At 54.2% G+C, this 26,461-nt stretch overlaps 3 protein-coding genes across 4 annotated transcripts in view; 2 read left to right on the top strand and 1 right to left on the bottom strand.

Annotated features, from left to right (window-relative positions):
- The window catches only part of LOC119102979 (calcium-activated chloride channel regulator family member 3), a 30,609-nt gene extending 21,345 nt beyond the window's left edge, over positions 1 to 9,264 (top strand). Inside the window, exons 3-5 of the mRNA XM_037226430.1 lie at positions 5,632 to 5,663; positions 7,122 to 7,190; positions 9,169 to 9,264. Coding sequence (XP_037082325.1) covers positions 5,632 to 5,663; positions 7,122 to 7,190; positions 9,169 to 9,264 — 197 coding nt within the window. The remainder of the gene's footprint in view (positions 1 to 5,631; positions 5,664 to 7,121; positions 7,191 to 9,168) is intronic.
- A 4,442-nt stretch (positions 9,265 to 13,706) lies between these two features.
- On the top strand, positions 13,707 to 19,426 carry LOC119104012 (papilin). Its single transcript, XM_037227733.1, has 7 exons — positions 13,707 to 13,906; positions 14,701 to 14,944; positions 15,958 to 16,161; positions 17,186 to 17,362; positions 17,887 to 18,111; positions 18,409 to 18,619; positions 18,887 to 19,426. The coding sequence occupies exons 2-7, from the start codon at positions 14,743 to 14,745 to the stop codon at positions 19,209 to 19,211; spliced, it is 1,344 nt and encodes a 447-aa protein (XP_037083628.1). The 5' UTR covers positions 13,707 to 13,906; positions 14,701 to 14,742; the 3' UTR covers positions 19,212 to 19,426.
- Positions 19,427 to 20,012: 586 nt separating this feature from the next.
- LOC119104013 (casein kinase II subunit beta) lies at positions 20,013 to 26,155 on the bottom strand. 2 transcript variants are annotated; one of them, XM_037227735.1, is made up of 5 exons: positions 25,985 to 26,155; positions 22,789 to 22,967; positions 21,301 to 21,492; positions 20,639 to 20,828; positions 20,014 to 20,183 (listed from the first exon to the last, which is right to left on the bottom strand). In XM_037227735.1, the coding sequence occupies exons 2-5, from the start codon at positions 22,961 to 22,963 to the stop codon at positions 20,072 to 20,074; spliced, it is 669 nt and encodes a 222-aa protein (XP_037083630.1). In that variant the 5' UTR covers positions 22,964 to 22,967; positions 25,985 to 26,155; the 3' UTR covers positions 20,014 to 20,071. The 2 variants fall into 2 exon arrangements, with proteins under 2 accessions (XP_037083629.1, XP_037083630.1); XM_037227734.1 differs by lacking the exon at positions 25,985 to 26,155 and having other exon boundaries at positions 20,013 to 20,183.
- Between the last annotated feature and the right edge of the window lie 306 nt (positions 26,156 to 26,461).

Genomic DNA, 26,461 nt, shown 5'->3' with positions numbered 1-26,461 from the left:
TATTGTCACGAGCCACTATCGCTAACAGAACTGCCAGGCCAGCCTGCAGCCAATGCAGTCGCGTGCTTCCATGCGTGTCCGGATCCCTTCCTCCCGGGGGCTGCCCGTTGTCACTGCCGAAAGGCAGCCAGTTGGTATTATGCTGGTGACGCCGATGCCCTGGTGCTGGCCCCTCCCCCACCCCATCGCTTCTCCCTCATACCTCTCCGTCTTCAGCGGCGACGAACCTGGTCGTGTCGATGTGCCGGCTGTGCTCAGCCATCGACAGGCTCACAGCCGGTCTCCCAGGGAACGAGGCTGCTCAGCCATCGACAGGTGCACAGCCGGTCTCCCGGGAACGAAGGCTGTGCTCAGTGGCCCTCGGACAGGCCTGTACAGCCGGTCTCGGGGCACGAGGCTGTGCTCAGGTGGCCCTCGTGGCCAGCCTGTACAGCCAGTCCTCGGGGCACGAGGCTGTGCTCAGGTGGCCCTCGTGGCCAGCCTGTGCAGCGGTCCTCGGGGCACGATCACCTGAAATATTCACACGCACCGCTCGCTGGGCTCTGGATATTTCAGTTGCAGCAGGTCCCAAAGGTGAAGCTGCTAGACGATTGGCTCGAATGCCGTTACGAACAAAGGGCTTTTTTAAATCATTCCTGGAAGTATTCGTAGTACAATACTGGCAATGACATGCCGCACATTGCCAGCTTTAATGATGATGATTGATGATTAGATGACCAAAATTTGTTGAAGGAGATATAAATAAAGAAGAGAGATAGAGAGAGAGAAAAAAAAGAGAGAGAGAGAGAAGAGAGAGAGAGAGAGAGATGAGGCGAGAGAGAGTTGAGAGAGGGAAGCAGAGAGGAGAGGAGAGAGAGAGAGAGAGGGAGAGAGAGGAGTGGGAGAGAGAGAGAGAGGAGAGAGAGAGTGAGAGAGAGAGAGAGAGAGAGAGAGAGAGAGAGAGGAGAGAGAGCGAGAGAGAAGAGAGAGAGAGAGAGAGAGAGAGAGAGAGCGAGAGAGAGGGAATAGAGACAAAATATGAAAGTATGAGATGATGAGAAAAGAACCGGAGAACAAGAGAGTTAGCACAAAAAGAGATAGTGATGTCTGATGTAATTAATAAGTGCAAACATTTTCATAGCAGACGAGGACACTTGCTTCTAGGGCTCCCTCAAAGGCGCGCCGTGATTGCAGGTCATAGGCCCACCAAATAGAGATGTGGTCCCAATCCCCTGGGCGTGCCCCTAGCCCTAACCACGATCCTAAGCCTAAGAGGGCCTACCCTACGACACAGCAGAGCGATTCTAGCTCGGTGGACCTTTTCGCGACGAGATGTCAACGTACCACGGCATACGAGCCAAGGCTGCTTCTGCTTCAGCCGGCCTCCTCTGGACGGCTCCAAGAAACCATCATCCGAGTCACACAAACGCGACATATCGCTGGCACGGGCCCACATGCTTGCCACGCGCTGGTCATACGCCCATGCTGTACCCACCAGCTGAGCAACAGGGACGCTGATTGGTCTGCTGTCGCAGTCTTGAGCGGCTGGCTCGCCTCTGGGACAACGCAGGCCGACAACGCAGCGCCCTTATTGTGACGGATGGCATCACGCCGAGCTATCGACAACACCTGTTCGCATTTGGCGCAGTGCAATCTTCTGAGAGCTGATGCATCGGGTTACCGCCAACTGTTGTGCATGGCTCGTCTAAATTGAGCTTGCTGGCACAGCTAGGCGCCTCGCGCAGATGCTGCGCCCGCAGGCTTGTGTGCGATACGGAACAGCGGAGGGGGCGTGGGGCTACGTCCACCCGGCTTGTGGGAGCGAGGTGACCTGTGGAAAGGTCAGCGGAGTGCAGACGGAGCTTCGACGGCTCAACCCTTAATGCTATCGGGGATCTTATGAGAACGTTCTCGAGAGTCGGCCTGGCGAGGCTTTTACTCTCGCGGACGCCGCCCGCACCTCGGTCAAATTATCCTTCTAGCATATAGCCATAGTTGGTCCAGGTTCTACGGAGCTTTGTTTATGCTTAGTGGTTTCGAATGAGCTCGGACTTGAATAATATCTTAAAACCTATGAAATGGAAATATGGGCTTAGTATGTGTGCAGACAGTAGTATCAGGTAGAAGTGAAAAATTCACATGAATATGGGGAAAGGAGTAAAACAATCCCCCTCATAGGGCGCGCTGCTTTACACCACCAGTCAGCAATTCTAGGACACTGCTAGATAGTGTGGGCTGGGCTTATAACATAAAAGGTTATGGCAGGCAATCCAACTCGAGTTTTGAGCTATTATTCATGTTAAGAGAAGTATCAAGGAGCCCTTGTGCATCTGGTGCACGCTAATACCTCCCAATAACACCCTCAAGGCACATTGCATCAATCCCTAAATGAGTTAAGATTTTTATCGCCGCCTCTCGCAAAAAGGCGCGTGTGTACTCTCGGAGCGGGCTGGCGCTCCATGGTGTACAGAGCGGTGCTCACGGCAGGGATCTACTCTGCAGTACTTACAATTTATTGTTATTAGATCGCATGTACCTACATGCTGTATGCCTGGGGAGCGGTTTGATTAGAAAATATTTGCATACTACTTCACCAAAACATGTTGGCAATTGGCAATTCACCAAAACTGGGGCAAATTACCCCCCCCCCCCCCACGAGGGATTTTGTCCAGAGTGGTTTCCAAACGGCGCGGGGTAGCCGCACCAAACTTTTGCATAGCTATAGATAAATGAATAGTAGATTGGTGGTATCAACAATTGGATGTACCTTATAAGGTCACCGGCCTACGGCAGGTCAAAGTCAGGCCATGGATTCAGCGCGAAGTCAATTTCAAGAGAATCATTCAATTGACAGAACAACGGAGTGTTAGACGATGCCATACGTCTCTGAGATGCTTCTTAGGTGACAAAAAATAAGATGACCAAATTCCATTGACCTAGGGTCAGATATGAAAGTCAGCAAGACCAATATCAACCTGTTGTATTATGTAGGACTTGCTTGTGGGGTAGTTTCTGGTGCTCATTTCGAAATCAATTGATGACAGAAACCGCAGTAGACATCTTCCATGGACCTCTTTTAGGTCAGATAGGTCACTGACCAACATGACCCAGGTGAGCATTTCGTTTTTAGGAACATCGTGGTTATGGTTTGGTTTCGGGTCTTATTTTTTTTTTTGTCGTTTCAATGCAAAACTCAAAGCAGTCTTGTATGATTTTGGTCACCATTGCCCTTTAAAGGTCAAACAAGGCCACTGACCTTGAATGATAATATGTGTTACTAGAAGGGGTATCTAGGTTCTGAGGACGCTTTGGAGACTAACCTGAAATTTAGTCGTGTTTAACCTTATTTAGCCCGAAGGTCATGACCTGGGAGGCTCAAACTTGACTTAAGTCAGCTCACGTGCAGATCAATGCACCCTGTGAATTTAGTGTCTCTAGTTTGCTTAGTTCCTGAGATCTCAGGAGGTCAAATTGACCCCCACCCGAGCGAAGGGTATCCAGGACCATCCGGGCGCGTGCTAATGGGTTGAGCCACAATGGAATACACGCCGAAGTAGAATGCAAATAAAATGTTTGCATAATTTGCCAAACAAATATGTGAGCTTGTTAGTCGTGTTAAAAGGAAGCAGCAATTAACAAGGAAAATACTGAGTACTGGGATAATTCTCTTTTCAAACAGTTCAGCAGAAAACATACAGGAATATGAATCAAGTGAAGTACACTGCTCGAATCAATTCAGCCCGTTGAAGTGTGAACTAATTGAAATGCCATGCTGGTATTAATGTTCCAATTTGTGGCCCACATTTCCAGTCAGGTCAAGCATCGCCAAATTAAGGCCACATTTGAAGTCAGACCAATCAAACATAACCAGACCCATGCATACGCAGACAAAGCTGGGTGCTGCTTATAGGGGTCGATAGGGAGCGGCCGGGCCCCACAAAGCCAGCAGCAAAGCCGGTCTCACGAACGGACAGTCCCACCAGTCGTACCGCAGCGGCAGGCCTAATCAGGCCAGATCAGCTACCAGTCTACTAGAGTCCTGTGCGGCCGCCGGTCGGCTCGAACCGGCCCCGCAACAGCCGGTCTGATGTCAGGCCGGTCCGGCTCGAGCCAGGCAACCGCTGGTCTGACTGTCAGGCCGGTCCGGCTCGAGCCAGTGCAACGGCTGGTCTGACTGTCAGCCGGTCTCGGCTCGAATGCCAGTGCAACGGCTGGTCTGACTGTCAGGCCGGTCCGGCTCGAGCCAGTGCAACGGCGGTCTGACTGTCAGGCCGGGTCCGGCTCGAGCCAGTGCAAGGCTGGTCTGACTGTCAGGGGGTGAAAAGGTGTCAGGGGTGTCAGGGGTCAAACCAGTGCCTTTTACGTCAGTGATAGATTTGGAACCGTCTGAATTGTCGCCTGGAGCCAAGTTTTACGAAATAGTCGCAATCAATCAAATCGAAAATGCGATTGCACCATAAAAGCAAAGACGAATGAGATGCAATGCGGCGTAACTATCAACGTTTTCGGTTCAGGGTTCGCTTTGCACTTGAGCATCGTTTGCTGGCCATCCAACACTAAATGATGATTGAGAGTTAACCGGAAAAATTACTTACTTATACTTATTACTTACTTTCTTATTACTTGCGGCCATACTTAGCACAACCAGCCTAGAAGCGCGTTAGCTTCCTATTCAGCCGGGGGGTGGTGGCATGCCCCTCTGCCTGCACTACTGGGCATGTGCCCTTGTGCCCGCGCACTGTCCTGCTACTTTTTGCCCTACCCCCGTCTGCGCCACGCCTGCTCGCCTTGACCCTCCGCTGGCATCGTGTGGCTGGCTCACTCATTACGTCTGGGCCGGTGTAACTGACGGCTTTTGCCTTGAACTGCCGCCGAACCGAAGCGCACTCTGCAGTAGGTCACGTCCAAAACCCATACCAGCAGGCCGGAGAGCACGGCGATGATTTGGCCACGATGGAACAGCCTGCTGCAGTGATATTTTCGCCGGTCATTATTGGGGCTGGGAAACCCACTGGGAGCCGCACTGAGTACATCCAAAGCGGCTCCGTGCGGCTAAGGCTGCAAAGCGGCCATGGCATGCAAACCTGTACTCCGTTCCAATAATCTTAGCCAGGTGACGTTGTCGATCGCTAGTGATGTCGGAAAGAGCCATGGAATGAGCTCCAATTTCCTCACTGCAGCGCACTGTCACGTGTCAGGAGAGATGGGAACTTGTCTCCTGTGACGACCTTTAATGCGCTTCTACAGACGGCTCCTCGAAAACCAACCGGAACTGTCAGACCCATCGCCGTTCTTGAACACGCCTTCCAATAGCAGGACGTCCAGCCAAGAGAGGCCCCTGATGGCGAGATGCCACTCAACTTCCAGGGATGGAAAATCTTGGCGCGTAATGAGCTTGCACCCCCGATGTGTTCTGACGCTAGCAGAGCTGAGCGAAGCTCATGCGACAGGTGATGAGCGACAGATTAAGACACAGACTCAGTCGTTTTCCTTCTTGAAGCTTTTCAGAAATCTGAGGGCTACACAACTTCCTAAAAAGAGGAGAAGGAGGAATCGGAACTTGAAGGTGTATTGTCCCCAGAAGAACAGGTGAAGCATCGGCGGCGCCCCCCGGCGAGTGGTCAGCTGACCCGCCGCCCGCGTCGCCGCCAGGGAAACGGTTCCACTGCATGCTGCGCCCTGAGGTACCTCGGCTCCTGGCTGCAGCGGCACCCGCGGCATGCTGGTCAGCGCGAACGTCAGCTGCTGGACCGCCCGAGCAGCTGCGCGGTCAGCAGCTGACGGCCGGCTCAGCCTTCTTCTGCCCGCACCTCGCCCGTGCAGAAGGTCCGCCGTTCAGGTGGGTGCGTCCTCCCGCCGGGCCCGGCGCGCGCTTCTGACAGCTGTTTGGATTGCGTTTACGTGCTTTTTCTCTGATAAATTTGGCCCCAGCATTTGGATTGGATGGATTTCTGGGACCAGAGCCACGCTCGGCACACGCTAAGCGGGGTTTTATTTTAGTGAACCCTGACCCCCCACCATCAGGTCATGATATTTCCAGCTCAACGGCAAAATTTCCGTGCCGACAGTTTAACATGCCGTGATTCCCGCCACCAGTCCACCCCGCCCGCCGACCTTGTTTAGCCTTAAGCGTGTGACTACTGCCACCGGCCGCAACGCCATCCCAGCCAAGGGCAAATAGCGAGCGAAGAAGGGACTCGAACCCCCCTGCCAAGAGCAGGCTGAGAGGCGGGGCTCTTGCGATGGAGCGCGGGGCGGAATCAGTCGCATTAGCGTCTTTGCCCGCCGGATTGGAACAGGCGAGTACTAATCGCATCTTGGTGCAGAGCCAACGCAGACCAGTTGCATGGCTCCTGTTAACAGTATGTGAGCAAACCCTATACCGGCACAGAGTTTTCTCAAAGCCTGAACAACAGTGAAAAGAAGATGATCGCTCCTTGTTTGCCCCGGCACACCTGAAGTTATGGCCTGGGCGAACGGATGGCCTTGGCCTTGTCTCTAAATGACAAGCAAAAAGGCTACGTTAATCTGGCTTATGCCATCCGGCGTCAAGCAAGGGACATGGAAAGCTACGTTATGTTCACCGGCTAATTTTATCTGAATGCAAAGGCAAGTAATTATTAAACACAGTAGGCTCACATATTCATGCATTCAATATCCAGCGGCATGTTCATGCGACGCGATACATATATACATATGCATAAACATATCCATATATACGATCACATGTATAATAAACGTATATAAATATACACATATACGATGGTCTAGATAAGATATAGTGCGAATGCCTGGAGCACTCCATTGCCGTGAGAGGTTCCTTCCTTTGGTTCAGCTGGTGCATCAGGCCGACATGATTGCCACAGCAGGATGTTAGTCCGGAAAAGTCCTGACTAGAAGCAAACTGGATTCCTAAACAAATTGGGAACGACAGCACGTTTTTGTAGAATTCTGCGTGGAAAACTATGTGAGAAGCATGGAAACCTTTATGTTGCGATTACACTGGTAAAATGTCCCAGTCCTGATCTCCTGATTATATTGGCTTGTGTTGTGTAATGAATCGAACGTTCCCACACGTTGTTACCACTTCCCCTGATGCTCAAGCACAGCCGTAGCCTGACGAGCCGTCGTCCGCGCCACAGGACATCCAGCCGCACTCGGTGGTGGTATCGTGGCAGGCCGACCCCGAAGCCGGCATTCTCGGCTTCCGCGTGCTGCACCAGCGGGCGGCCGAGCCGACGGCCGGCCGCGGCGCCGGCCCGCTGCTCGCCTCCGCGCCGTTCGCTCCGGAGCGGCGCACCCACCGGCTGGCGCCGCTCGCCGCCGATACCCTGTACCGGGTGTGCGTGGCGCCGATCGGGCGCTGGCTGCGCGCCGAGGGCCGCGCCCGAGCCGCGCCGCCGGCCGCGCGCCAGCCGCCCGACTGGCGCTGCTCGCACGTGCGCACGCTGGAGCGCACCGAGCGGCTGCCGCTGCTGGCGTCCCGGCCCGGTCTGGTGGTGGGCGGCGCGCTGGCGGCGCTGGTGGTGCTGGTGCTGTGCGGCGCGGCGCTGCGGCCCGCTGCCAAGGCGCGCAGTCCGGCGGAGGAGCCACCGCCTTGGACGGCTGGTCGGGAGGTGGCGGCGCCGGCCGGGACGACGGCGGACCGCGCGCGGAACGGCTGGGGGCACGACCGGGAGACGGTCGTGACGTAGCTGGTGTAAAGTGACTGGAACGTATGGTGTGTGCATCTTGTGAGAGCGATGTTATGGTGTTGGATATTAACTGCGTTGAAGGCTTGATATTGACCGCGGTGTTGTTAGATGTTTCACAAACTGGAATCATGGCATGCTAGGGCATTTAAGGAACAGCAGCCTGCACAGAGCACTCAATTTTGCCGATATTTTTGTACGCTCGGACCAACGCTGTTCTCTGTGACGCGTGAGATGAAGTCGATGGAATGAAGAGATCGGACTTTCAGTTGTCGGCAAGGCGCAAGCCGTTCGCTGCAATGCGTCCGTGCTTTTGGACGATCACAATTTGGACAAAGGCGATTTATTCAAAAGTAGTGGAACTTGACAGTAATCTCTGTTTCGTCACTATCTTGACATTAATAGACATTAACATGCCATAGCAAACATTTTCTTATGTCGTCGGCAAGGGTCACCGGGATCGTCATAAGATATGACATCCTCGACACGTAGGTGGCCGGCAACGCTCGATCTGTTCCGATCCATTCGCTGTACATATGAGAACTTTCCAAAATGCGAGGAAGGCATGACCGCAGCCGAGACAGTGTGACTTACCTAGCACAATATAAGCAGGGTCCAGTTCCATAAGCAGAACTTCTGATTTGTACGCTCTTTTATATAGTGCCGAAGGAACTGACACAAACAACGGAGTTTCATTAAAGAAACTTTATTCGTATGGAAGACTGATCGATGTTCTTATCGTGCCGTTTGCACTTCCACACACAAGCACCAGATTTGATCAAAGCTAATTCCTGTGGGCGACCGTGACGTAGATGAATGAGTGCTGGAATAAAAGAGGGCATTCCTGGCCCGTTAACCTACTTAAGCATGATGTGTTAGCGATGAATAGGTTCGTAGTTTCATTTTATGGAGCTAGACAGGGACTCAGACCGCTGAGCATGGTAGGCGCGTCAACAAGCAATATGTGCGCTGGCCTTCCCTGCCTGTATCTGCATTATTTCACACGCTCCTGAGGTGGCGTGCATTTGCCAGCCTTGGCGTTTCCAGCCACAGTTGCCACGCGGCGACACGTGCCAAGCCCACGCGGCGAAGCTCGTGGCCAAAGTGGCCGCTAGCATTAACTGTGTGCCGCGACATTAGCCAACCGGCCATGGTTGCATGACCCGTCGAAATGCATCATTAATGGCCAAATTTTTCCCATTGACGGAGAACTGAGGGCCTGCTTTTCAATTAGCCTCCATTGAGGGCCTGGCCTGGCGGCGTGCTTCGGGCCATAGCCGCCGGCGTCGGCAGTCAGGCGACGCCGGCGGGGGCTGGTGATGGCACCGACTTGCATCAGACATGACCAGTGCCAGGCGGCCGGCCGGACACCTCACCATGACCGGTGTGGGCGGCCGGCTGGACATCCCACCGTCCGGTTTGCCAGGCGGCCGGGCCGGACACTCACCATGACCGGTGTGGGCGGCCGGCTGGACCATCCCACCGTTACCGGTGCCAGGCGGCGGCCGGACACCTCACCATGACCGGCGTGGGGCGGCGGCTGGACATCCGACCGTTACCGGTGCCAGGCGGCCAGCCGGACACCTCACCATGACCGGTGTGGGGCGGCCGGCTGGACATCCGACCGTTACCGGTGCCAGGCGGAGGCCGGACACATCACCATGACCGTGTGGGGCGGCCGCTGGACATTCCGACCGTTACCGGTGGCAGGCGGCCGGCCGGACATCTCACATGACCGGGTGTGGGGGCGGCCGGCTGGACATCCGACCGTTACCGGTGCAGGCGGCCGGCCGGACACCTACCATGACCGGCGTGGGGCGGCCGGCTGGACATCCGACAAGTTACCGGTGCCAGGCGGGCGGACCTGGACACCATCACAGACCGGCGTGGGGCGGCCGGGCTGGACATCCGACCGTTTACCGGTGCCAGGCGGCAAGCCGGACACCTCACCATGACCGGCGTGGGGCGGCCGGCTGGACATCCCGACCGTTACCGTGTGCCAGGCGGCCGGCGGACACCTCACCATGACCGGCGTCGGGCGGGCCGGCTGGACCATCCGACCGTTACCGGATGCCAGGCGGCCGGCTGGACACCTCACCATGACCGGTGCGGGGTGGCGGCTGGACATCCAGCGTTACCGGTGCGGGGCGGCGGCGGGACACCTCACCATGACCGGTGTGGGGCGGCCACGGCTGGCATCACGACCGTACCGCGGTGCCAGGGGGCCGGTGGCACAACCTCACCCATGACCGGCGTGGGGCGGCACGGCTGGACATCCGACCGTTACCGGTCCAGGGCGGCGGCTGGACACCTCACCATGACCGGTCGGGGCGGCCGGTGGACATTCCCAGCGTTACCGGGGGGGCGGCCGGCCGGACACCTCACCATGACCGGTGTTGGGGCGGCCGGCTGGCATCCGACCGTTACGGTGCCAGGCGGCGCGCTGGACACCTCACCATGACCGGCGTGGGGCGGCAGCTGGACATCCGACCTTAACCGGTGCCAGGCGGCCGGCTGGACACCTCACCATGACCGGTGCGGGGCGGCCGGCTGGCATCCCAGCGACCGGTGCGGGGCGGCCGGCTGGGACACCTCACCATGACCGGTGTGGGCGGGCGGCTGGACAGTCCCAGCGTTACCGGTGCGGTGGGCGCCGGCTGGACATCCAGCGTTACCGGTGCGGGGTAGCCAAGCTGGACATATCACACCAGCTATCTCGGGAGCTCCATTGGATATGGATCTTTATGAGAGAGTTGGATATCTACGATAAATGCCGATGATACCAATCTGGTTGGCAGGCCAAGAGAAGACGAAACCAACGGGTGTAACCCAAACGATGTAGGAGCGAGCACATGCCTTTTTGGGTTCACTTCCCCAAGCGATTTCGCCCATATTCGCATAGCTAAGACAGCAGTAATAGCCTTATTCCTAGGAGAAAAACCGGGAGAATGGAGATACAGATGCGTTGATATTGGCGGCAACATGCCCTTATGAAATGAATAGCAGAGCGAATTCCGAAGTCAATTTCACTTCTACTTTATTTGATAAAGGCAGTTGCCAAAATATCAACGCATCTATGCGCCTGTTGCTTGTTGCACTGCGCCTGTTGCTTGTGACATGCGGGTCCACTATGCCTCACAGTGCAGTTCTAACTTCCAGTGCGGGACAGTCCCGATTGCCTGCAGTAATAAATGCAGAAAATGCAGGACACTTACAAAGGGCAACCCCTGCGTTGGGCGAGCCAACAAACGCTGTCCACATGACCCCACGGGCCTATTCTTGCCAGCAGAGACGGACCAACTTCGGCGTCCCCGCGCGTCGTCTGTCCTGATTTGTGGCCCGCTTCCGGCCCGTCTGCTGGCTCGGGCTGCGCCGGCAGCCGGGCAGAACTGACACATCACGCGCTGACGGCGGCCGTCGCACCCGCTACAGCCGACGCTGCGGCCGGCCCGGCGACCAGCGTTGTTTTCGGCGCGCCGCTTTAATCGTCGCAATACGCCGGTCCGTGGGCGGCCAGACGCGAACTAGCGCCTCGTAAAGCGGCCCCCCGTGGCCCGCCGCCGCCGCCGGCGGACGTCCTGGAGCCAGCCCTCCCAGAGGCGGTGTGGTGAGCAGCGGTGGTCGACGCTGCAAGCGGGACACCCGGGCACTGCCGACGTCCGGGGTTTGGGGCGGCCCCAAGCTGACTCTCTGAGCTGAGGCCAAGGGACTGGGCGTTCCAAGAGTTGTAACTTTTAATCACAGAAAGATTGGGTCTGGAGGACGGTCGAAAATTTTCCTGAAAAAGTCGAGCGGAAGTCGAAGATTTCAGCTCACAACAGCAGCCACCTCGCATAAAAGGTCCGAGATCCCGAAATACTGACGCTTTTATGATTTGTCTTCAGGGCAGTGAGGCCGTACACTAAGGTTGTGCCAAAGAGTTGTGCCCACCATCGAACACTTCCTCGCATAGGGTTAGTGCTAAGGCTTTAAACTGGCAGAAAAGGTACAAAAAATACATCTCACCACAAAGAAAGACGCACAATGTACCGGGACAGTATACGACGACTTATGTGTATCTAAGTAAGAACAATCATTCTCCTGGGCCACCGCCTTTACAGGCGACGCCGTCTAGCAACCGCCACCTATTCGCCAGCAAGCACAGTTCTGAAACTATCTAACTGTTTCAAGCACCGCACACTAAGGAGATAAATCATGATGTGATGCACTAAGAGCTGAACTCGATCTTTTATTTTCCGTCCATGGCGAGATACAAGCTATTTATGGAAAGAGATACAACGCAGTGAAACGCTCAATACTTTTATCCACCATGTAGCAGCCTACTCTCGCAATAAGCAAGAAGATCTTCTCCTCTATTACATGGAATGCTTCATTACAATAATCAAGGGTACTATGGCACGAAACAGACTGAATCAATCCTACAGATGTTACTTTTTAAACTTATGCATTTCACAGCACTGGACATGAAGTGATTCAAACACTTTCAACTTACGGGGATGGGATCGGATGTTAAATATGATTTTATTACCTTCGTGCTTTTAGTGAGCTAGCATGCGTGAAAACTAGCTCATCCAGCATGATAAGTTGAAAACGATGTAAGCACCAAGCACCATACAATCGGCACATGGTATACGTCCTTTAATCATCCCTGCTTCTGCGAAGACAGCTTTTGATCGCAGCTTGTTTACACGTGAACTAGCATTAAACATGAATGTTTTTCCATCCAGGCTTTATTAGCCTCTGGCTGATTTTGAGCCTATGTGTTTCATGTTTCAAATGAAGTGGCCTTTGGAGGAAATTCATGTATTAGGATCGGATGGATCCCGGATTCGGATGGATGGATGGATGGATTCGGATGGATGGATTCGGATAGATGGATCGGGTGGATGGATCGGATCCAGCTTGGCAGGATATGGGTCGGATTGGATTGAACAAAACTTGTCCGATTAGCACCCCGACATAAGCCATTCTGAGCACCACACAATTATGACACCAGATTGGACCCCCCCCCCCCCGGCCACAATGACTTCCTCGCTCCCTATTCACTGGCGCAACCGCGATCGATGCAGGCAATGACGTGGCACACCTGTGCTAGAGCTACATCGAACAGCTGACAGAGGTGGACTCAGGCAAATGTTCCGGACTTCGGATCGGTACAATGTAGTCAGATCTTGACATAAGCATATCAAGAGTGAGACTGCTCTTAGAGGCCGTGAGACTGCTCTTAGAGGCCTCGTTTGAGCGCACTGTAACGCTTTGTATTGGCTAGACTGTCATTTCAACCATGTAACCAAGCTGTGTCAAGTTTAATCAACTTTGGACGCCTGCCTTACTCTAACGTAATATATTCGTTTACCCATGTAGCTATGCTGGCTGTTGTTATTTGAAACATGACACCTGGTTTCTCAGAGATTGATCCTACTCAACGTAGAAAGCTGGGCATGTCTGCCCTTCGATCCAGCTTTTTGCCACGAGTTTTCTCTTCACGCCACAAGCGCTCAAAGTTTTTGTACCAACACAAAGTTTGATATCACAATGGACCATGTGACGGGGAATGGTTGGTCATTGTTATATCATTCTTTTATGACAGGCTTCTAGCATTTGCCTATCAACTATACTACTACCAACAGTACTGATGCCGGGCAAGACGCTTATGATGGCATTTGAGGATTAATTGTCATTTATTTGTTACTAATTGTCACAACATTGCTGAGGATTAGTTGTCAACGACAACATGGTGCACCAGCTGCCAGTAAGCCAAAGGCTCCGGAGCAGATCACTACAGAGGGTCCAACCCCGGCGCCAGCCACGCCACGCGCCGGGCGCCGCGCGCAGACCGCCGCCAGTGGCGTGCGTCGCGCGGCTGCACGGGGGCTGGGCTGCGGGAGAGTGCGCTGGCGGGATGGCGGGCGCACGCCGCCCAGCGCCGCCGGTCTGACTCAGGCGCCCTGTTGACGCGCAGCTGGGCCGATTCATTACTGGCGCGGCACGGCCGGCGCGGCGCGGCCGCCACACCTGTGCCGCATTGTGGTGTATGAAAGCAGCCGGGTGTCGGCCCACCTGTGGCCGGCACGGGCCCCAGACGGGACCGGGTCGGAGGCGCGACACGACGCACTGTCCACACCGAGCTCCCAGCCAGCGGTCTGTTGAGAGGCGGCTTCCGAGAGAGCAGCACCGAGCCAGCGCACGAGCGCCAGTGTTGGAGTGGAAGTCGGTGTGCAGAAGCAGTACTGCAGGTGAGTCTCGGCAGAGTCACTGAAACGTATGCGTTAGCTTTAGAGCGCATCAATTGCGCATGTTAGCTGGGGGGAAATCGGCGGTAAAACAGCTGACAATCGGGACACAGGTCGCCTCAGCAAGAGGGCGCGCAAGCTCAACAAAGATGTGTGTGGGAATCACGCATGGATGCCACTGTAAGGGCCGAGAACGCGCCGACTAACATTTCAGCTAAATATTGTGGGGATTCCCGCGTGACGTCAATACCCGGGGCAGACATTTTGTACCAAACGTAGCGGAGGAAGATGCGTTCATGCGGTGACCTACTTCCACTTTTCGGTATAAGGAATAGTGCTGGTTGTAATAACAGGTTGATAAGAAAGGAGGCTAAGCACCATTACAACTACACCATAGCACAGCACGAACGTGCACATGCGATCGTGTGTATGCTCTTGGCCAACGTTGGAGTGCCTCTAGCGGCATTTGAGTGCGCTGATAGGGTGTGTGCCTTTGCCTGGCTGTTCGCACGAGCATACGCATGAGCGCGCATAAATTATGTCCATGATGTACGTCAGTCCCGTGCGTACGAGCGTGCGTGACGTGCATGTGTGCGCACGCGTACGCGTACGCCTTTCACATGTATGCGCATATTGTGCGTCCATTCTCCCGCATACACACGTGTCACGCTGAGGAACACCAAGGCCGTGGTCGTGACCTACTGGCAGCCCGGCCGCGGCGGGGTGCGCCGGCTCGTGTGGCCCCGGCGCCGGCAGGCGGAGCGGGCCGTGTCGTATCACCGCCGACCGTCCGGCAGGGGCGACAGCTGGACGCACGTCGGAGAACGCCCGCACCCGCCATGACGGCGCCGTTCGTGACGACGGTAACGAAGCCGGCGCCGGCCAGCTCGCGCCTGCGCCGCGCGCTGATGGCAGTGGCGCTGCTGCTGCCGCTGCTGTTGGCCGTGGGGGTGCTGGCCTGGCTGGTCACGCCCCAGACCGGCGACGGCAAGGTCGAGTGGCTAGAGCGGCTCTTCAGCGGAGGCCAGACGCAACACGACGGTGGGTGGCGGCAGCGGCGGGGTGGGCCGCCGGACTACGCTCTGGGGTAGCGTCGGACTACATCAGTCCGTTTGGCCACATGACAACCAGCGGAGGTGCATGGACAGGATTCAAACAGCTGGCTAGATAGTTCTCGTAGTGAACTTCGAGTGAATTTCGCGAATAATGGACGGAGCGTTCAGCAATAACACTAACCACCCCGCATGTTTTGGTGTTGTTTGTTCTCCATGTCCCGTTCTGTTGTCGTCCATGCCCTATGTCGGGAGCCGGCCGACACGTTTTGCCATCACCCGTGTTCTCTGTCGTAAGCCGGTCGGCCTGTTCCGCTGTCGCCCGTGTTCTCTGTCGTGAGCCGGCCGGTCCGTTCTGCTGTCATCTGTGTCCTCTGTCGTGAGCCGGCCAACCCGTTCTGCTGTCGCCCGTATTCTCTGTCGTGAGCCGGCTAACCCGTTCTGCTGTCGCTCGTGTTCTCCGTTGTGAGCCGGCGGGCCCGCACTGCTGTCGCCCGTATTCTCTGTCGTGAGCCGGTCAACCCGTTCTGCCGTCGCCCGTATTCTCCGTTGTGAGCCGGCCGACCCGCTCTGCTGTCGCTCGTGTTCTCCGTTGTGAGCCGGCAGGCCCGCACTGCTGTCGCCCATATTCTCTGTCGTGAGCCGGTCAACCCGTTCTGGTGTCGCCCGTATTCTCCGTTGTGAGCCGGCTGACCCGTTCTGCTGTCGCCCATGTTCTCCGTTGTGAGCCGGCGGGCCCGCACTGCTGTCGCCCGTATTCTCTGTCAGGAGCCGGCGGGCCAGCACTGCTGTCGCCCGTATTCTCTGTCAGGAGCCGGCGGGCCTGCACTGCTGTCGCCCGTATTCTCTGTCAGGAGCCGGGGGGCCCGCACTGCTGTCGCCCGTATTCTCTGTCAGGAGCCAGCGGGCCCGTACTGCTGTCACCCGTATTCTCTTTCGTGAGCCGGCCACCCGTTCTGTTGTCGCCCGTGCTCCCTGTCGTGAGCCGACGATGCATCTCAGAGTCGGTCTGCTCACTGGCGATGGAGGCGGGCCCGTGTCGCGGAGCGCTGCAGCGCTTCTACTACAGCCCGGAGGCCGGCGGCTGCACGGCCTTCCTGTATGGCGGCTGCGAAGGCAACGCGAACAACTTCGAGACGCTGGAAATGTGCCGTGCCCAGTGCGGCGGCGGTCAGCTGGACACAGAGCGCGCACACGAGCAGAAAGGTATGCGAACGTTGGGTGATGCGCACCGGTTTGGCCTTCCCTGAGTTTGTGGGGAGATTCGCTATCCGTTGATTGCATGTAAGCCAGCGCGTGCATGACATTGGTTTTTGTCGGTTGAGAGCATTGTTTTTGAACGTTGCGGTAGCGCTACCCTTGTATGTCTCCGTACCAACGATCGCACATCTGAAGGAAGAGCGCCGCTTACTTTAATCAACCCTCGCCCTGATCGTGGAGGGGCGGTGCGACCCACTCCCAAAGGTTTGCTGAAGTTAGCTCTGCGGCACGCCGTGCAGTCGCGCCCAAATTTCCAGTAGCCTATGGAGAATCCATTACGACTGTGTTGACACCAAAATCGTGCCCCGGCGTATCTGGTTTCACAGCACCGGCATCATTTGTGGAACATTGCACGGCGGTCAGCGGCCTGACGGAGCAGCGGGAGGCAGCCTATGTCACGTTAACGCCTGCGGCGTGTCGACGTTATTATATGAACAGAGCCATACATTACAACTATGTTACCAAAACAAATATACCTGCGCGCAGTTGTACTCAGAAATGATGACAAAACGCGTCTGCCCTGGACTTGTGTCACCAAGAGGCACGGCCTGGTAAATGTGATCATAAACAGCTGAAAAAGATGGATTTGCGGAAAGATTTCGCCTTTTGGTCCAGCATAATGATGCCAATTATTGACCTAGGAACATAAACTACGTCGTCAACTGCTACATCTTGACAATCAACCAGTCCACTGCTGTTTTCCACCAAGCTTTATCTTCCTTAACTTGGAAACGGCAGGGGTCCACATCGAACCGTATCAATCCGCATCATGAAAACGGCAAATCGCGCGAGGGTTGAAGGTGCGCAATTTAACTGAGGGTCTTCGGCCGGGGACAGTTTTGAAACTTATCCAGTCTCCCTGCCAGTCATCATTTCAGGGCCCGTGTACATATTGCTGCTTTGTTTCGTTTTCGGTTTCCAAGACGCGAATCTGTCACTGTGATGCTGACACGCCGCCCGGCCATGACAGGTGCTGACATCTGCACGCTGCCGGCGGAAGTAGGCGACTGCCGAGCGGCGCTGCCACGGTATTTCTTCGACCCGAAGTCGTCCCAGTGCAAGGAGTTCACGTACGGGGGATGTGGAGGGAACAGAAATAACTTTCAAACTCTGGAAGATTGCGAGCAGAAATGCCGGTCCGACCAGCGTAAGTTGTTTTCCTGGAAAGCATATATGCTCCTGTTGTGAATGTACACACTTATGCTCTTTACCTCATGTGCAGTTAACGCTTTTTCTTAAAAGGTAAGCTAGGAAAGCAAGTCATGGATTTCCTGGAGTGCTCAGATTGCGGTAGTGAGGATGCTTTTCTTAGAAAAATATGAACACGCCGGTGGTCAACATAGTACACTTGTATTATGCATAAAGTTTAAATCAAGGCATGAATGACGTGAAAAACGTCGAAGCGCACGTGGAGGAGACCCACTTCAGCTTTCGAGATGCACCTGGTAGATTTCCAAGACTGTACCAGCTAAACCTTGTGCACGGCGCAGCGTTTTGGTGATTTCCCGTTGAGGCCACGTTGGGCGCGAGTCAGCGTCCGGACCTGACCGGGCTTCCTCAAGACCTGACCGGGCCTCTCCGGACCTAACCGGGGCCCTTAGGACCTGACCGGACCTCCTCCAGACCTGACCGGGCCTCTTCGGACCTGACCGGGCCGCTGTCCCGTTCCAGGCGGCGCTGCCGACTGCACGTCGGCGCCGGACGGCGGCCTGTGCATGGCCTACATGGAGCGGTACGCCTACCACCCGGACACGGACTCCTGCCAGAAGTTCGTGTACGGCGGCTGCGGCGGCAACGGCAACCGCTACAACACCAGGGAGGAGTGCGAGACGCGCTGCGCACAGACGACGACCGGGGACGAGGAGGGAGTCGCGTCTGAACTGCAGGAGGGCAGGGGTAAGGCTGATGTGTTTGAGGGGCACACGCCTCGTTTTGACCACGAGATGTGATACTGTGCAAGAATCCCATATCTAATGACAGGCACGGCTAGCAAAATAGTCGTCAACGCACTCAATCTTTGTCATTGCTTTTACTCCAGTGTTCTGCCTACATGTCCCCCCCCCCCCCCTCCATCCCAGGAGAGGCAGCAGCCCCGTGCGTTCCGCACCTTACTTCACCGCCCCCACAGCCCGATGTGCCCTGCCTGCCCTGCCGCGTGACGGCAGCTGTCTGACGCGGGCGCCGCGCCGCCAGACTACGACACGCGCGCGTGCGGCGTGTCCGAGTGTCCGGCCGACTGCGGCCTGGTGGGACGCCAGGTCGACTGCGTGCTGTGCCGCTGCGGCCACCATCCTCACCTGGAGCCCGGCCAGCTGGCCGTGGCCGCCGGCCAGCCCTGCCCCGCCGGCTACAGCCGACTCCACGAGGACTTCAGCGCGGTCGTGTGCGCCCCGGATCCCGGCCGGTGAGCGCAGCCGCCGCCGGTGGCCCCTCTCCGGTGCGGCTCGCCCGCGCGGGACACGCCGGCAGACGGCCCCGGTCCTGGTCGCACGGCCGGAGCTAGCGGCCTATCTCCGTCCACTAAGCTACCTGCTCTGATCCCCAGGCGGCTCCAGCAGCCGGCATGTTCCCCACCGCGCCAATAACGAGGGTAGTTTAAGGTGCCCTAACACCGCCCAAAAATCCTCCACCAGCGCCGCCTGCCTGCTGACGGCGTGCGGTCTGTCCCCAGCTCCGACGCCGTCGCCGTAGAGGCAGCGCCACCTGCGAGAAACCGAGCCGCTAATCGCCCGTGGGACGTGACGTCAGAGGAGCCGAGCGGCCCGCAGCCAGCGACTCGGCCTGAAGAAACGCGGCCGATACGTGGGGAATATGGGCTCAATGACGCCCTCTTGGGTGGGATGGACCGGGTTGTGACGTGTTCAAGCACGACGGCAGATGTGTTGCGTATTTCTCCAAGCCTCGCGATCCACATACGACTGCGGTTTATCACATTTTATCTCCGTCTGCAACGCAGTAAACTCAGTTCCCCGCACACACACACGGCATTGCATTGATGAACGCACGACAGCATAACAAAGTGCACTTCACTGCTGGGAGGCGCCGGCATGAGACCATTGGGAGGAACATGGATGGGCAGCATCCTGCTTCCAGTGCTGCTGAGTCAGGGGATCGCCGCCCGCCATATGGCGCCACGGCCCCTCGGCAGGTCTTCACTGACAATGGGGTAGTTCTAGAATGGATATCGCCCAATACACGGCTGCTAGTTTTACATGTTGCGTGTCTGGCGCGTCTGTACGAGCATCGCCTGGCCAACACGGACCGTACTCCCGGCGGGGACTCGCACAGGGACCGAGGAGCCCGAGCATCGACAGAGGGCGCCGCCCGCCTCGTTATTACGTGCTTCGCGGCTGGCGGCTAGTTCCGGCAAACGGACGCTCGCGACCCTCCTCCGGCGGAGACCCGTACTCGGGGCCGCACGCCAGCCGGGCTTGGCGGCCGCTCCCATCACCCGGCGCGGGTGCGACGAGAGCTGGCCCGCGGCCGGACGGCGGAGCCCCGCCAGCGGCGCTGAACACGCCGGCGTCTCCGCCCCAGGGCGGCGCAGGGGTCCGGCAGCCGCGCGGTACGCGGCGCGTCACGCGACGGCTCGGCGCGGGCGTCGCTCGCGACGACTCCGATTGTAGGCGGGCCGACACGCACCGCGCCGCCAACTGCGGCCACCCACGCGGGTCGTCCTGCCCGAGCCGGGAATGTCCTCAAACAGTCGGGCGATAGAGTACCTCGCCGCCAGAGCGGCGCGCACGCTGCGAGCGGCACGCAGCAGGGCGCCAACGCGCGCCTCGCCACCGCAGCGGCCGCACCGCCGCCGGGCGTGCCAGGCCCAACGCTCCAGCACGGCACGCCGCCGCGGCGTCTACTGCCGCTTGCCGTTGTTGTAGTTCATGGCGCGCATGGGAGCCTTGTAGTTGGAGGCGGCCTGCTGCTGGATGATGTAGGCCATGGGGTGGATCTTGAAGCCATACAGCCTGCGGCGGGGACAAGCCAGGTGACGGCGGCGGCCTGACTGACCCGGGTCACGGATATCGGCAAGGATCCGAACCAGCGGCACCGTCCGTTACCAAGCCATTACAGTAGCAATCGTGGACCAAACAACAACTGAACGGCAAAATCACCGGTTCTGTTGTGATACACTACGTACTAAGCCCCCAGGCCATCATTTGCGTGATAAATGCCGACACTGCTGCACAGCATGTGGCGAGGATGCGCCGCTGATCATCCTGGCGGGACGCACTCTCCGCGGTGTCTCTCCAGATGTATGACAGATCCGTCGTCTCCGTTAACCCGACCGTCAACGTTTTCCCCGGACAGACAGCACGTCTTTTCGCTAGCTTACCCGGGCACTTTCCCGGACCACTGGCACACATCACGTGTGCTGGTGCGCCAGAGAGGCGGACCCCGGCCAGCGCGCTCGCTCGCTCACCTGGGCACAAACTGGTTGGCCGGCTTCTTGGGCCGGTACTCGGGGTGCACCATGAACAACATGTGTGGAAAGCCGGTGCCGAAGTAGGCGCCGTCGATGTGGTGATGTCGTGACGACTTGGGTGTATAGACGTCCATGCATTTGGGGCAGTACAGCTTCACCATCGCCTCGCCCGGCACGTCCGAGAGACCTGCCGGGCCCATGGCCGGTCACACGACGGGAACCCCACCATTCACACTGATCCCCAGCTCAAATCGATACCGCAGTCACGCGCTACACCCCTTCCAAGCAGCAGCGTGACCTAGCCCTCGCAGATAATAGATGTGTTGGAGAACCTGAACCTGTCTACACAACGAAATGCTGGGCAGTACTCCTGGCCAAGGCGTGCTGCCTTAATTCAGCACAACCTTTCTGAGGGTGTAACATTCCAGGCATACTTGTACAGCATACTGGCTGTCCTCGTGAAATATCTGTCACGAAGCATATCAATGTCCTCGGCATGATGTGGCACTTATGACTGCTACAGGCAAAAGCAGCTGTTGTTACCACAAGGTCCGCCACCTCAGCCTACCAGCATGGCCGAGCTGCAACGGTGAGAAGCGGACGCGGCATTTAGGGCGGCGGTGTTCTCTCTCGCGCCGCGGCGGGCGCCAACCACTGACCGATCGGCAGCATGGGCTGGTTCTCGCAGTAGACGCGCGGGCAGTAGCCGAACTCGCCCGACTGGTACTTCTCGATCATCTGGGCGATGCCGCGGTTGGTGAGGATGTAGCGCGCGTGGATCAGGCCGTACAGCATCTCGGCCGCCTGCTCGATCAGGTCCGACTGGTTCGGGTTCTCGTCGAGCTCGTCGTCTGCGGCGGAGCCGGTCAGCCAGTCAGAACGACGCACAATCAGGCACGAATCGGGACACAATTAGCACGTTTCCACTCCACATGCTGCTAACTAGACCCCCCGGTGCCTGTCACCAACGGTTACGTTGTAAGGTGAACGACAGACGCTTCACCTAACATGAACTTATATTCCAATTTAAAGGACCCAGCGCAACCTAAGCCTTCCTGTAGAGCAGAGACAGGAGCAGCCACGCTCCTTACAAAGGTATTCTCTACATTTACTCCACACGAACAAATTTACCACCGCCGGCGAGGAGAGATCAACAGGCTGATGACCTACAGCAGTCGATGCGCCCCCCCCCCCCCCCCCCCCCCCCGGAGAGATGAACAGAAGCGCGGCGTCCCGACCGCCAGACCTGGGATACCCGTCCGCGGATGTCGGCCGCACCCCAGCGCTGACACAGACTGAGGCGACCAAGCACGCATCAACATACAAGCTGCCTTTTCAAGCTGGTGGGTTGCTTTCGGTACATGTCCGCACAAATCTTGGAATTTCAACATTTGGCCGCATTGGGTGTCACGTGCATCTAAAGGAGCACCAGGTCTTGAATGCTGCCTACTGTATCTGTCGTCTGGTTACAAGAGATCCAGTGTGTGGCAAAACCTTTCCTATCGCACAATTGGTGCACCCTCAAACACGGAGTGTCCCAGATTTTTATGAGATTTTGACTTGAAATAGCTATCATAAACATTTTTGCTACAGTCCTCAGCCCCGTCCTCCTTAAAACCTAACCCTCTCTAGTATCTGAGCTACACGGCCATGAAGATGTGCTCACTATTTCGAGCAGACTATCTGAAGATCACCCAGGCATCCATGTCATGCTATCAATCAAATCCTGGCATTCCATTAGCGATACGCGGATCAATGGCAAGAAAAATATCATTGTCGTGTCATCCATATCTGGCGTTCATGAACTCAACCTCCAGATATCATGGCCGTCAATTGGCTCCAAGTCAATCTTGTGCAAGGTACAATGATTTAATCAAACAATAACATTTGAGGAGCATATTTACAACACAAAGAAATTGTGTTATCAAGAGTATTCATTTCCACTTAAAAGCATACCAATAGTTATAAGTGCACTTACTCGATAACATCTGGCGCTTGTTTCAATATCTTTAAGTGTGGAGCATTCCCTTCAATATAAACAACATGCGCAATACTAGACAGATACACAGGTTACAGCCTGTTATCCCGCCGCTAGCCCAGCGGCCGGGCACCAGCCACTTCACACATAGCGCCGCTGGCGACCTCACCTGGCTCCAGGTCCAGTATCATGTCGAGCGCTTGTCTGTAGTGCGGCACCTGCTCGTTCAGTCCAGTCAGGTTGAACTTGTCCTGGATGTAGTCCTCATCCACCTCGCAGAAGAACTCATTGCCCCGCAGTCCGCAGAACCACGAGATCCAGGACACCTCCTCCGAACTGCTCATGGCTCTGCAACGGTTCAGGTTATGGTCATTGGGGTCCTTTCGCCGATGGCTTCACATAACTTAATTGCCCATCAAAGGCCAAGGTACGAAGGTCTCAGGCCGATGATAAACTAGTCCTAGCAGAAGACAGCCGTGCAGCGAGCCCCTGTCACCTTCATCGGTTTGAATGGTCTGGAAGTAGAAACAACAATACAAGTTTGCTACCGCACAAGGCTAGCTAAAAAATAAAAACAATGTTAACATGTGCCTGGGTGGCCGGTTAGATATCCTTCGCTCGTGATGGGGGTAAGTCAAATAAGGTCAAACAAGATTAAATTTTGGCTTGGAGTCTCCAAAGTGCCTCCGTGACCTAGACAACTGTTTCTAAGCAAAAAGTCACATGCTCAATTAAGGTCAGTGACATTGTTTGACTTTTTGCAGGTCATGGTGACCAAAAAAATACAAAACTGCTCTGGGTTTTGCATTTGAATAAGCAGCAAATATTACATCAGGCAGCATTTTCCTAAAAAAAAATGCTGACATGGGTCCTTTCATGTTAATGACCACATCTGACCTTTAATAAGTAAATGGAAGATGCATGAAGTGGTCCCAGTTATCAATAAATTTGAAATGAGCACCAGAAACTATCCCATACAGCAATCCCTAGAGTAATAAAGCAGGTTAGTTTTGACCTTGGTCTGACCCTTATAACCAACCTTGGGTCACTGTAATTTGCTCATTCAATATTTGTGTTGCATAAGAAAGCATCTTAGAGATGCATGGCTTTGTCTAACACTCTGATGTTGTATCAGATTGAATAATTCCCCAAAAATTTACTTTGCTGAACCATGGCCTTACTTCGACTTGCCACAGGTTGGTGACCTTACATGGTACATCTACATTTTCAATGCCAAATGATCCACTATTCAATTGTCTACAGCTATGCAGATTTTGGCGTGGCTCAGACGCACCATTCAGAAACCATTCTGAAACACCTTCAGGGGGTCAATTTGGCCCCCTGCCCAAGCGTGTGTTAAATATTCCTGAAGACAGCATTCATTCCATATGAATGCTTATCTCTAACCAATTAAAAAGCTTCCAGACATGTAAAACAGTCATTGATTTGCTGCAAGACAGTAATGTTGTGATCAATATGTCAGAATTGGTTTGCATGTTTTGCAGGTGTCATTTTCAGACACAACAATTATTCAAAGGTGCTGTGTGCTGTTTAGTACTGAGTTACAATAGTGCTTATCTAAAAATACATTTAAAAAAGGACAAAGCCTACATGTATTTCATTTCATAGTCCTGAGGATCACAGTGGTCAAGAAAAGCAGATGGAAAAAGTAGATATCTGTGATTCACTGTAGCAAAACATAGGCATGAAAGAACATGAATGATATGCTACTTCACACATGTGGAACAAACACCCAAGTGAATGAACATAGACTAGCTGGTCATCAATTTACTGGATGTTTTACTACTAAGAGTAGCATGTCATGGAATAGTGGTTCTTTCCTTTGTCTCTGAGAGCAGACACCCTTCAAACATTGAGTTGTCTCCAAAATAACACATCAAGCCCAATGCCAACAACATGATAAATGTATGCATGCATGCATATATGTGTGTGTGGATGTATGAATGAATGGGTGAATGAATGCATACATATATGAATGCATGTATATACATATGCATGTGTATATGTATGTATACATGCATGTGCATATATATATATATATATATATATATATATATATATATATATATATATATACATGTATAATATACTGTTTCATTGACCATCTCCTAAAGTTCTACAAGGTTCTATATCTGTACACATGTGCATACACAGATATGGGAGCAGACATCGGTGTAATGCCATTTCAGGGTCAGTTCAGTCAGGTCAGACTTTTAACTCTGGTTGGTCAATATAATGCAATGTAAATATAATATAGCAGTATACATCATATTTATTTTTATTTTTCATTTGTATTATTTACATTCAGTTTTCAGTTCATGCTCATTTGATCATGGATCCACACATTTTCAACATTTGCATGCCCTGTGAGCAGAACCCTCAGAATCTTAACAGCATTTACACAAATATTTTAGAGTTCATCTCACATATCTAACAATTTGACCTGGAATTCTACCATTTGCTAAGGATAACTCTTAAATGCATTGGTAACCATTCTTTCACATCTAGCAGTTTGTATAATTGACATAATCTTTAACATGCTGCAGTCCAAGCCATGTGAACCTTGGGCACAATATTAAGATCAAATATAGTTATAAATAAGCATTGAAATCAACCTTTCACTTTGTCTCATCAGTAATAAAGTGTCTTAATCATAATTGATTGATGAATCTATATTCTGCATCTTATTTTAATACTCAAATCCTTTTCACTGTAATGCCCTTGGCTTGATAATTTTCAGCTCTACAACATTTAGCAGGCGGGAGAAGGAATCGAGTATGTGAGCAGGATAGCATGCAGTGCTGACCAGCCACAACTGTGGTTTGTTTGCAATTGTTACTTATTGCCTGCTCTATATCTGTACAACTCAACACACAAGAAGGTGCCAATTCAGTGATAAGGGCCAAAAACATGATCACGTTTTTATTGTGGCTGCTTGGAGAACATTTAGGATGTGAATACAGAAGATGCCAACTAAAACTATCTGGCATTGTTCTAAATGAAGCATGCACAGAAACTACCATTTGACAGCACCAATTCCTTTATAAAAACCACTCTGTAAGAACGAATCTATCAATATACTTTCATTTAATCAGAACGTGAATTTCCAATGGGCTCCCACAAACTAGGGCACATTAAAGTCACAACTAAAGGATCACAATTGTTTTTGCAGGACCTAGGGTTGATGAATTCATGGATCGCAACAAGATGCACAAAAACATACTGTATGTCAAACTGATGTACAAATTCATAGGGCAATATGGAGTGATTGCTGCAAAAATACATTCCACCATTCCCTACAGCCACCGCTCCACGATTAACGCGGTTCGGCCCATTTCACCCACCTTCCTTAACACCAGCTTCAACACCCCGAATACCTTGAACCTTGCGTAAACCGTTACCACCCACAGCCGGGAAAAACTACAAACGCCAATCAGCTAAAGGTTTAAGAGACTGAAAATGTGAATAACTTAAACAGCGTAATCCAAGACCGCGCAGGCACGCAACGCTCAACCGCGGCGGAACACCGATTAGACGATTTATACGCGACAATGACAAGGAAGCAGGTTGAACTAAAAGGCTGACATACTTAGTAGACATGCGTTCCTAATAACTGGTTATTTATTGAGCTTATTTTTCACCAGCCGATTGGACATCACAAAGTAAGTATACGGATAACAATATCATGACCTAATATAAGGTCGACGAAGATAAGAAATTTAACACCTAATGTGCAAAGATGGATGAGGCAGGTCCCAAAACCTTGAACAATGTCTTTGTAGATCAGTCCTAACAAATGTTGCATACTTGTCGGCACTTTT

This window comes from Pollicipes pollicipes, unplaced genomic scaffold, assembly GCF_011947565.3.
Source record: "Pollicipes pollicipes isolate AB1234 unplaced genomic scaffold, Ppol_2.1 Scaffold_5724;HRSCAF=6776_pilon_pilon_pilon, whole genome shotgun sequence".
Lineage (NCBI taxonomy): Eukaryota > Metazoa > Arthropoda > Thecostraca > Pollicipedomorpha > Pollicipedidae > Pollicipes > Pollicipes pollicipes.
The sequence above is the reverse complement of the archived record's forward strand: the minus strand, read 5'-3'. Positions and strand labels throughout refer to the sequence as shown.